This window comes from Lactuca sativa, chromosome 7, assembly GCF_002870075.4.
Source record: "Lactuca sativa cultivar Salinas chromosome 7, Lsat_Salinas_v11, whole genome shotgun sequence".
Lineage (NCBI taxonomy): Eukaryota > Viridiplantae > Streptophyta > Magnoliopsida > Asterales > Asteraceae > Lactuca > Lactuca sativa.
The window spans coordinates 49,323,634-49,336,185 of record NC_056629.2 but is presented as its reverse complement, the minus strand read 5'-3'; the positions used below and the strand labels follow the sequence as shown (position 1 = coordinate 49,336,185).

The window sequence follows — 12,552 nt, the reverse complement described above, 5'->3', positions numbered from 1 at the left end:
GAAATCTTTAACGTTTGCTTCTTGTTAAATCATTTTTTTAATTTCAACAAACCAACATTGAAAAAAATGGAGATAATCAATAAAGAAAGAAAGAAAGAACCGGGGTTGTGTTCGCTTTTTGCAGTCCCAAAAATGGAAAAATAAGAAACCGAAAAAAAAAACGAAATTGCACTTCTTTCCCTTCTCCACATTCACACCTTTTTGACTAGGCATGTGTTGTTTGTGTTTTGTTAACCTGTCCCTACTTTTTAGTTCAAGATTTGGTAGCAAAGCAAGAAGAAAGTTTTACAAGTCTTTTCACTCTTTCTCGGTCTCTCTTTTGCATATGTTTCTCCTGATCGTGATTGTGTCAGGGTAAAGATGATGATGGTAAGAAAAACAGTGGTGTTGCAACAAAAGTCACAATTAAAAGTTCTTGGGTTACAAAAATACACTAAAGTCCCAATATTTTCAATGATTTGACAAGAATGTGCTAAACTTTATTTTTTTGACAGTAAAGTCCTAATTGACAATTTAACAAGAAAGTCATAAACTTTATTTTTTTGACAAAAAAGTCCTAATAACCGGCTAACCGGAAAAAAAGGTAAAAGTGTCGAAAATTGCCGGTAATTTGGACTTTACTGTCAAAAAAATTAAGTTTAGGACTTTCTTGTCAAATCGATGAAAATAATGGGACTTTACTGTATATATCCATATAGAGAAATTTCTCTGTTAACTTAGTTTTTTGTGATTCTTACTCTACCACATATTACATAAATTTATGTCTTAAAATAGTAGGCGACAACATATTGTATAAAATAACTTAGTTGGTGTCCTATTCTATATTAAGAGTAAATTACATAAATCGTCCATCAGGTTTCATTCAATTTATAGTTTCTTTCCTACAAAGAATACTCTCATTCGAACGATTTCCATGGTTTTGTTTTGTTTTGTTTTGATTTTGGTCCCTAATCGATTTTAAATGACTATTTCGCCTTTAATGGTAGTTTCATCTCTGTTTTCTTATTTCTAACTTTATATTGTCTTTGGTTGTTCAAATAGTTGATTATTTCCTTTCAATCATCATCGAAATACTTGGCTAAATATTTGGTCTTGAAGATTACTATATTATTGGTCGATTTCTTAACAATTGGTATCGGGGATTCCAGGTTGGTAGTGATTCCTCAAAGACTATCATCGACCATGTCCTCAATGAAATACGATATCCCTTTATTGTGTGTAATTTTAGTGTCATCATGTCATTTTATGTAATCGGGACTAACATGTGAGCTAAAGGGCTTCATAATTTGTACTCTAATATATGTACGGGTTCGTGTGGAGTGCACGCTTGTATAAGATCAAATTAGAAGTCGGTTCGACGACATGTCGAGGGTCGTGGGGCAGCGCCCCTGGGTCCGGGGTTTCCAAAGAAGCGGTGCCCCTTTGGCGGGATATAGGGGCAGCGCCTCTAGCGGGGTCCAAGGGGCAGAGCCCTTGGCTGCGGTCCCGCTAAAATCCGGATTCTTGAGTCTGAGTATGGTAAAACTGATGATATTCGTCAGTTTTGGAAGCCCTAAATCCTCATTAAAATATGAATTACCCTGACTTGCTTCCAAAGGAATTGATGACGGCCCAACCCTAATGAAACCCTAATCTCATTCATTATATATAAATGGCTCTTCCTTTTAGATGAGATAGACACATATAAGCTCTCGTTTTCTTACTCTCATATAATATTTCTAGCAAATTAGCTTATGATTTTTGTGCCTAGAATTGTAAGTGTCCACATGGATTATCCTAGGCTGAATTTCTTGCAACCTCGGCATAGGGTAGAAATATCAGTTTAGAAAGTGTTCTCACGATCCAAGTTGGTATCCAGATCTCCACTACAAAACTTATAATTTCTAACAATCGAACTGATATTTTATGTTCCTAGAGACGTGTGAATTAATCCACGAGATCACCATTAAGTTTGCCAAACTGGAAAAGTTCGAAGGCATTGACTTCAAGCGTTGGAAGAAAAAGATGCACTTCATGTTGTCTACTATGAAAGTAGCATACATGCTGACTAATCCAAGACCAGCGTAGCCTGAGGAAGGTGTTGTTGAGACAATTGAAGAGATAAGATGGAGACAGAAGTGGGACATCGATGAATACATTTGCAAAGGTCAAATTCTGAACGGTATGTCTGATGCTTTATTTGATATCCGTAGTGAAGCCTTATGTGCTAAGGCCTTGTGGGACACCCTTTAATTGAAATCTATCACCGAGGATGCTTCTAGCAAGAAGTTTCTGGTCAGTGACTTTAACAATTATAGGATGAATGATTCAAGGTCTGTTACTGAACAATACAACGAACTCCTTGGCATATATGGTCAGTTTAAACTGCAACATATGAATATGGATGAATCCATTGTTGTGTCAACCATCATTGACAAACTGCCTCCATCCTAGAAAGACTTCAAACATAACTTGAAACATGAAAAGGAGGAACTATCTTTGGTTCAACTTGCTACTGACATTCGTATTGAAGAATATCTTCATGTGAAGGAAAGTGACAAATCTGAAAAACCCAAAGGAAAAGTTGAATCTGGACAGCCCTCGGTTCATATAGTTGAAAACAAATCAAGGAACCAGAACCACAAAAGACATGGAAAACGTAAGCAGAAACATGTCCCAAGCAACTCCAACAAAAAGAGAAAGGATTTGGTTTGTTGGAGGTGCAATTAAGGTGGGCATTTCAAGCGTGATTGTCATGTGCATTTAGGCAACAATGGTACTGGAAACAGTGGAGCCAATGGGAAAGTGAACGGGTCTTCTGCCCAAGTTAAAGTAGGTCAGTGTTTGACTAACTTTGATATTTCTAATCAGAATGATGTTTACTATGTTTTATTCATTCTTGAATCATTTTATGTGCATGATGATGATGTTGCTTGGTCGATCGACTCCGAGGAAATGAACCATATATGCAAGGATAAACGGATGTTTGATACATTAACTTCGCTTGAAGATGGGTCGGTGCTGAAAATGGGAGATGATTCATTTATTCACATTTGTGGTTTAGGTGTCGTGTGTCTTGAATTTACTTCTGGAAAGACAATTAAGTTATTTGATGTTTTGTTTGTTCCCAAGATTCGCAAGGATCTTGTTAGTTCTAGTTGTTTGAATTCTGATGGTTTTAAACAAGTTGTTGAGTCGGATAAGTTTATTTTATCTAAGGGTGGAATGTTTGTTAGCTTTCGTTATTTAAATAATAGAATTTTTCGTTTAAATATTGTTGACAAATTGTTACCTATTCAAAATTCTGCATTTGTATGTTCTTCTTCTAATGTTGATAAATATATGCTTTGGCATGTAAGATTAGGTCATGTCAACTTTAGAAGGATGCATGAGATGTCAAAAGATGGATTAATTCCAGCCTTTGATATGACATGCGATAAATGCAAAACATGCATGCTTACAAAAGTAACAAAACAGCCATTTCCTAGTGTCACTAGAATTTTAGCTCTTTTGGAACTTGTACACAGTAACTTGTGTAATATTCACTCTACTCCTTCTTTGGGAAATAAAAAGTATGTAGTCATTTTTATTGATGACTGCACTCGGTTTTGCTATGTGTATTTGTTATATTCTAAGGATGAAGCCTTAGATAAATTCAAAATATACAAAACCGAGGTGGAATTGCAATTGGGAACTCCGGTTAAATGTCTTAGGACTGATACGGGAGGTTAATATATGGATCCCATATACTTCCAATTAGTGGGTATCATTCATGAGACCATGACACCTTACACACCCCAACAAAATGTTATTATTGAATGCAAAAATCGAGTTTTAAAGGAAATGGTAAACTCGATGTTGTCATACTTGGGATTGAGTCAAGGATTCTAGGAAGAGGCCATGTTAACGGCCTGTTATTTATCAAATAGGGTTGCAAATGAAAGGAAAAAAACAGTCTCATATGAACATCGGTTCAAGAAGTAATGGTAGGCCCTTGTGCTACCGGATGAAAAGAAATTGAGAATATGTAAGTTCAGTCCATATGAGTTTGGATTTGTCATAAACCTTGTCTTATAATAGTGGTTAGAAATGACAAATTCACATGGATAGAAACACATACATCATAAAGTCTAAGTGGCAATAGGTTTTTCTTTTACTTCATGAAAATAATTGTGAGGAAACGATTTCACTAAGAAGATTTTGTAGAGTTAGCTGGTGTGATGATTGCGTTCTGAAATTCGAGTATGATTAAGACATCCCTTTTCATAGATTGAATTGTGAGAAACGACAAAAGGTTTGAACATTTGGTACTCATCGCTATAAGTTCTGAAAAGGTTTAGACACACACATAAGTTATCTAATGAATGGTGTATAAGCTTGAGAAGTCTAGATAAAGGCTTATCGAAGCACCACACATCAGAAATCTAAACTTTGGTAAGAAAGTCAATAAGTATTGATTTCTAGAAGTCTAGCTGATCTCTGGGTACATGTCAAAGCTAGTGGGAGCATAATTTTTATGCTAGTAAGAACATAATCATTATGCTAGTGGGAGTATAGTTATTATGTTAAGTGTTGCAAGCTATCAGTGTTATTTATAGGAAACAAAGTTTTGAATTTGCAAAGCTGTAGAATTTGGAAATTATTCCGCTATATAAAGTTTTAAGGGAGAGGAACTCATACTTCATTTTGAATCTAAACGTTTAGACTGAAATTTTGATGGCACTTAGTCATGGATATATATGAATGTAATGTTGAAATGTTTCAGCATTGGAAATGATATATATGGAAATATTATAGCAAGAGACTAGTCAAGTATCATGTCTTTATGTAAGACATTATGAGTCGTATCCCATATGCTTCAGATATAGGATCAATTGCATATGTTATAATATTCACCTATTCTTTTTTTCCAAATGTCTATGGCATTAGGAGAAAAAAAGGGACTAGAATCAGATATGACTAAAGCTATTAAACAATTGTCAAGGACAATCTAAGGTTTACCAATAATTGGTTACTTGGGACAGTTGAAAGTATAGTAATAAGTGGACCATATTGACAAGATTCTAATTAGATAAGATTCTATTTTGAATGGATAGTCATATGGTAATTCTGGAAATGTTTTCATAAAGGGAGTTGGATATTAAGAATCTATATGTAAGTTAGAAACTTTAATGCAAGAAGGATGTTCAAGGAATGATCATTGAATGTGAGACTTCATCTCCATAGAATTGTTTTGTAACAAATCTCCAGTGGAATCTTTTGTAATATCATTGGTGAAGTCTTTGTGACTTTGATGCTTTGACATTACAAAAGGAACGTTACATGTTTAGATCTAACAAGATTCTAGTAGTTGTAAGAATTTTATATTCTTAAAAATAAGGATTAAGGAATTGTGAAATGAGTATCATTGGAAATGTGTTCAATTGATCTATTTCACAAAGGAAGGACCATAGTTAAATATAGTGTGCATGCTTGGAGCATGGGATGACTATTTTTTTTAACTCATGTATTGAGTTGGTTAATCGAAACAGTAAACAATGAGTAAGGTCTAATTTATATTGTGATTAAATAATAAGTGTTTTGTCTATATTCAGAAGTTTGAGACCATATTGGATTAGATTATTCTTGTGTTTCACTTCGCATGTTTTACTTCCCAAATAATAAGATTATTCAAACATCCACAGTGAATCATACTTTGGAAGTAATTAATGAGGTAAGACTGTCATGAGTCTGACTGTAGATTTTCTATATATGTACTTAGACATAGCATAAGTTTTTTGTAGTGTTCATGAGTACTTCTGAAATAAGATTTGAGTATTGGATTAAACCCACCCTCACTTGAATCACTTCATGGATTTTATCACGAGTGATTGTGAGACGATAATATCTTATATTCTTGAAACAGAGACATATAGTTGTTGTTTACAAATCGATTATGCATTGATAATACGTAAACGCATCAGTAACTTTATGCTATAAAACCTATTGTTGTGTGTGATTTGATGAGAAAATAGTACAAGCATATGAGTCGAAGTTTATCCGTTCTTTTTACCCTAAGGGGATAAAAGAAATATTTGTGGACCCCTCGATGATTTAGTGATGACACCTGAAGCGCTTGGCCAAGTCTGGACTAAATTGATGTATTCAATTGTAGTCTGTTGTCATTCATCATAAATCGGAAGTCGGGAAACAAACCTTGGACATAGAGAATGATAATAATCCATGTCTCATGTCGATACGATATCTTGTAGAACGTAGAAATATTTGATCCCTTATCTAAAGGATGTGTTACTGTTAAGATTAGAGTTCGACAACGGCTTTTGAAAGCTATTATTGCTAATAAGATTTTGAATACATACTTGCAATAATAGTTATTAGACTTATCGAAGTGGGAGACTGTTGAATTTGGTGTCTAAGCCCATAACCATATTTGATATGTACTTGATTTGATTATGAGCATGGTCCTTTTAGGTTGCCTTCACTCATGCAACTTGATAGGATGATAAGAGGAGAGAGAGTAGGATTTATTATATGAATAATAAATTGGTGCTCAAAATGATTTTATTAATATATTACAATATTAATATATTATTTGGAAATCATATTATTAATTAGTAATTAATCAGAAATTAATTGGATATTAATTTTGGGATTAAAAGCAACTGATTAATAATAGAGGGACTGTTGTGTAAATCATTGATTAGAAATTTTAGGAAATCATATTATTAATTAGTAATTAATTAGAAATTAATTTGATATCAATTTTGGGATTAAAATCAACTGTTTAATAATGGAGGGATTGTTGTGTAAATCATTGATAGTTGCATAACTGGGTTGATGGACCATAGAGTGGAGTTGATGAAATCCTATAGGGAGGCCCTATAAATTTTGTCCAAAGGCTCTAAAGAGGGAGTCCATGGGCTGCCTGTGCCTAACAAAGGAATTAGGGTTTTCTCCAGAAATCCTAGCAGCCCACACAACTATATAAGGAACCCTCCACTATGGAATTTTTGGCCTATGTAAGCTTCTAAGAGAACCTAGCCGATTTCCTCATATCTCCTTCACATCCTTTGTATAGAGTGTCTATGAGACTATGACCTCATTAGAGGTGCAACACTTGGGGCACTAAGCTTTCAAGAGTCAAGGTGTTCTTGTTATTACTACATAACAAGTGAGGTAATCATCAAAACCTAATGTTCATACGATTTCTAGAATTATGTATGCTAGTTTTAGGGTTATTGTTTTGGAGTTTGTATTTGCATGTTTAATAGAGAAAAACATAGATCCAAAGCAATTAGGGTTGCATGCACACCATAAGATTGTTGTAATGCTCATAACCCATCAAAAATAACTGCGAAGTATTTGTGAAGATTGCGAGTATTTAGGATCGGGGAAGTATTTAGGAATCATGAGACACAAATACATGAATTACGGTCTCGATGTAATGGATATGCTCAAAATGGATTTTCTTGTGTGACGTTGGTAGCTAGACTTTTGATAATTAAAAAATTTAGTTTTGCTTGGGGGCAAGAAAAGTCAAGTGTGGGGTATTTTTATATGTGCATGTTTATTCAAATAATTTCGGCATTATATTAATATGTTTAGCTATAATTGTGCTTATTTTTGGACAAAAGGTACTTAATATGTTTAAAATCTATTTTGTAGCAGCAAAGACATGCTAGGGAAGGAAACAAACGTGAAGTTGGAAGCAAGAAAGAGTGGGGTAAGTCGATCGAAGTCAAATTTTTCAAGATAACTAAAGCCCACGCCATGGGGAGTCCATGCCACACCGTGGTGGGTAGAATAATCACGATCAATAAAGCTGCCTTGGGGAATACACGTGTAATAAGATTGCCACGTCGTGGAGCCTATTCGCCACGACGTGGGAGGAAGATTTAAGGAAACTATATATATTTCAAACCTTAGGTCGAATGGAGGGACTTCTAACAGATTTTCTGGAGAGAACTGTGAAAAATAACCTCTGGAAAACCCTTAGAGGATCATAAATTATTTTATGTACTCTTTAATATTGAAATCAATAAAACCCCATTTTATGTTTTTTCTCATAGTTTAACTTTTAGTAATTGTCTTATTAATTAAATCTCATTCCCTGTGTTCGACACCCGACTTACCTAAACTATTTTATAATCCGACCAGGTATAATGCCTATAGAAACATAAATTAGTTAAATTAGTTAGATTTATAAATTTAAAAGTTGATAGGTATATTTTATGGAAATCATTGAGCAAGGAGATTCTTGGTGGGATGTGTTTGATGTTATTTGAAGATTATTTGTGTTACTATATTTTCATTTGAATTTTCTAGTGGATTCCAAAACTATTGACGCTTAGTTAAAAGGTGTGTCTCCAAAAAGTCTAGTTGGAAGATTTTTTCTTTTTTCTTAATAAGCAATTATCTCCTTTATTTAATTGAGGAGAATTTCCTTGTAAGATAACCTTGGTGCCTAAGTTTTAGCCATAATGTTTATCTCAATTGATATGCGCTGAAGTGATAAAAATATAAGAATTTCAATATAAAGATTGTAATCCCAATTGATATAGTGAAATGATTTTCTGCAGCCCCTGTCCGTGGCGTTTCCAATTAGGTTATTATGTAAAAAATGTTGGTATTATTCTCTTTTTTTACTATTTCATACTTTATACTGTTGTTGGTTGTTCAAATATATAGTTAATTATTCTGTTTGAATCGGTTTAACGTTTGATTTTGAAGATTGTCTATTACTATATTGGTGGTCAATTTGTCAACAACATCACTACCAATCAAGTTTCTAGATGAAGTGAATGCACTCATTATTAAACGTACCTGTGAACTGATTACGACCAAGATAGAGATTTTTCAGGCGTGTTAGATTCCCAACCTCCGGAGGAATGCTTCCTGTAAAGTTATTAAGTGATAACATAAGCCTCCGAATCCCTTTCAATTTCCAAAAGCCATGTGGAACTTGTCCGGTAAACTGATTGCTGAAAATATGCAGTCCTTCAAGATTGGGAAGATTGATGTAGACATTCGGAGAAAGAACTCCTGACAAGCTGTTGTTACTGATATCAAAAAATCTTAGAGAAGACATGTTGAATATGATTTGAGGAATATTTCCTACTAAATTGGCTGCAAAAATGGACAACTTCTGCAACCTCTTCAGGTTCCCTATCTCCTCTGGAATTGAACCTGTTGACAAAAAAGCAAGTATACTCGATGGTAAGATGTAATGGTTGTATTTAGCGCCAGAGGATGGAAAACATATGAATAACTAATTATATTTGGGGTTTCAGCTAGCTTATGTCGAACATGGACATCACTATTCAAATGATGAGCACTTGTGATCGGTTGTGAAGAGATATACAATATTTTTGCATATATATTTGGAAAAAGGAAATTATAAATGACAATCATGATAACTTAAAAAGATGGAAAAATAAACTAGTAAATAAACTAGCTAGCCAATCAAACACAACATTATGCATGCATATCAACTAACTTTTTGAGCATAATGGCCACATTCTTTTAATCATGAAAAGGTAATATTTTTGGCAAGACATTTAGGGTATGTTTGGGTTGGCTTTTTTATGTCAAAAGTGATTTTTAAGAAAAATGTTTATTAGCTTATAACTTTTAGGAAAAGCTCGTTTTAAAAAAATGTTTGGATGCGAAAAGCTGTTTTTTCAGGAGTAAAATGGTTAAAAAGCTAAAAAGCTAGGATTTTCCAGCTTTTTGAAAGCTTTACTTTTTCTTATCCAAAAAGCTGTTTTAAAAAACGCTTTTTAAATAGACAATCACTTTTTTAACTTATTAGCTTTTTAAAAAGCTAAAAAGCTAATAAGGTTTTTTTTAAAAGCTATCCCAAACACTCACTTAGGTTGCAAAGGTGAGATCAAATAAGCCCCATTCATGTTGTGTTTTACAGAAAAACCGTCAAATATAACCTATCAAATTGATTTGATTAAAAAAATAAATCATTGTCTAACTTGGTAATAAACTTTGTAATCATATTAATTAAGTATAATATTAATATTTTAGAGATTGAAAGAATTGACAAAAGGAGGTTGATGAGTTAGGCAATTTAATATTGGGTGCAGAAACAAATTCGTACCTTGCAAGTCATTCTGACCAAGAAATAACTCCTTCAAAAGAGTCAAATTCCCAATTTCCCGTGGTATGCTGCTATTAAATTTATTCATGGATAATGACAAATACCGAAGCTGCTGACATTTGTATATGTTTGACGGAATTGGACCCGTGAACTTATTCCCAGATATATAGAACAGCCTGAGTTTAACAAGATGATCACACATATCCTTCGGAAGACTCCCAGATAGAGCATTCGACGACAACTCAATCCTTCTCAATGATGACTGATTGAAAATCGCAGGTGGCACCAACCCAGTAAATTGGTTATTATTCAAGTACAAGTCTTGCAGGCTGGATTCATTACCAACTTCAGGTGGGATGTTTCCATGCAACGAGTTGTAACTTAAAACCAGAGTCTTTAGAGATGGCATGTTATCAAGAAAAAAAAGTGAGAGGGTGCCTGTGAAATTATTGTCATTCATATACAGTTTCTCAAGTCTTGGCATGTTGTTGAAATATGATAGTGGTAAGTTTCCTGTGAGATCGTTGCGTCCCATGTACACTTTTTCCAGATGATGCAACTTCTTGATCTCAAAAGGTATAGAGCCATGGAAACTGTTGTTGGTGAGATCAATCAAGATGAGAAAGGAAAGATTGCCAATATATGGAGAGATTTTTCCAACAAGACCCATGCTAGAAAGACGCAAAGCAATAACCCTTTGAGTTTGAACCTGAACACCACATGAGACGCCTGACCATGTACAAAAGGAGGTATCTGAAGTCCAGTTTTTTGATAAAACACCAGAATGGTCGACAGTGATTTGAGCTCTGATTGCTTCGAGAGCATGTTGATCTGTGCTCAAATAGGCACCATTGCCGGCCGTACAAACCCAGTAATAGTTTAGAATCAAGAGGGATATTGTAACATTAAAGCTGAAGGTATTCTTCTCCATAGTTGTTTATGTACGTACTTCCTTCTTTGATTTTGTTATATACAAGATCGCCTGTTTCCACATATTGATTATTTGAACAATAAATGGTGCGAGTTACGAGGCCAACTACTACCACCACTTACGAATTATTGAAAGAAACTGGTGATGGCTTTGCATTTATAGTTGCATAGCTAGCTGACAATGACAATTCACAAGTGGCTGTTTTTTTTTTTGAACTGCAAGCTGGCATTAAAATGGAAAAGTCTGCTATAACATTCAAGAATTGGGTACAGCACCATTCAAACAAGCTCAGGTTATGCCCTTTCCTCTTTTTTGCATTGATCCAAATGATTGAGAGTGATTTTAAGCGGATTGCGATTTGGAAATTGGGATTGGAGAGTGTGCCATTAAGTTCCTACCCGGATAAATGTTAGCATTATAGCTTCATGAATCCTTGCTAGCCTTTGATGTCTCCTAATATTTTCTTTACATTGTAACAGGTACATTGCAACCGGTTAAATTATATCAAATGATTTCATAATTACTAGTATTTTTTAACTATCAATAGATGACATTATTATGATAGAGGAAATTGCAAAATTTGTCTACCTAGTTTTATCAAAAACTATGGTTTAAATTTATTTGGTTTTACCAAAAACTGCAATTAGTTTTTTTTTTTTTTTTAATTATTATTTTCTTTTGTAGTCAGTTAAATTAATCTTTCAAAATATTTATTATAATTAAAAAAATTAAAGGGAAAAAAAAACCTTTGCTAACCTACCAAACCACCCATTTCTCTTTTGTGATACTAACACCATCTTGACCTTTTTTTTCTGACACTATCATGTGTCAGGTACGGGAGCATACCGAAGTACTACATTAGTATTCACCATCATTTTTTTCTTTTGATAAGCTTTGTGTGTCAGTGTTTTCATTTACGAAGTGAGGATCAATAGAATGGGGTTTATTGTCTTATAGATATGATATATCTGTTTTGATAATAACAGTTGGTTTTTGTAGGTTTGAGATATATGAATTAATATCATTAAAATATTGTGGCATTAAAAACCCTATGTATCTTATAAGGTTTTCCCAAACCTGACCCACTCAATTATATGCATCAAAGGTAGTAGTGTTATGACTATTGGAGATTTGATTAGGATGATGATTGATTAAAGAGAAAAGTTGTAATAGTGTTTAGGAATGTTAGATCTTTACGTCATAACTATGTTGTGTATTGATTATGACTTTCTTAGAGTTTTATTATTTTAAAACAAACATTGGTACTCTAAAATGTTTTATTATACTGTGATTTTCTTTAAATAAAATGTTATGGTTTTTAAAGCGTAAGAAAAAGTTTTTTTTTTTTTTTGTTCTGCAAAATGAAATGTCACACAAACCTATTGGGAGTGTTGTAACATTTCTAGTTTTGTATGTTTGATAAGATACTCCTTATATGAAATGATATTCCAACTTTTCAAGAAGTGAAATCTTTGCTTGGGAAACATGTCGATATGAAGGATCTAGGAAATGCAATGTAATGCTCGTGCTTTTT

General features: G+C 33.7%; 1 protein-coding gene across 2 annotated transcripts in view; it reads right to left on the bottom strand.

Moving 5' to 3' along the window:
• LOC111890303 (probable LRR receptor-like serine/threonine-protein kinase At3g47570) overlaps nt 1–11,119 on the bottom strand; it is a 48,270-nt gene extending 37,151 nt beyond the window's left edge. For both annotated transcript variants that reach the window (XM_042896214.2, XM_023886449.3), the window contains exons 1-2: nt 10,088–11,119; nt 8,803–9,165 (exon numbers count right to left, since the gene is read on the bottom strand). In XM_042896214.2, coding sequence (XP_042752148.1) covers nt 8,803–9,165; nt 10,088–11,018 — 1,294 coding nt within the window. In that variant the 5' untranslated portion in view covers nt 11,019–11,119. The remainder of the gene's footprint in view (nt 1–8,802; nt 9,166–10,087) is intronic.
• Nucleotides 11,120–12,552: the final 1,433 nt, after the last annotated feature.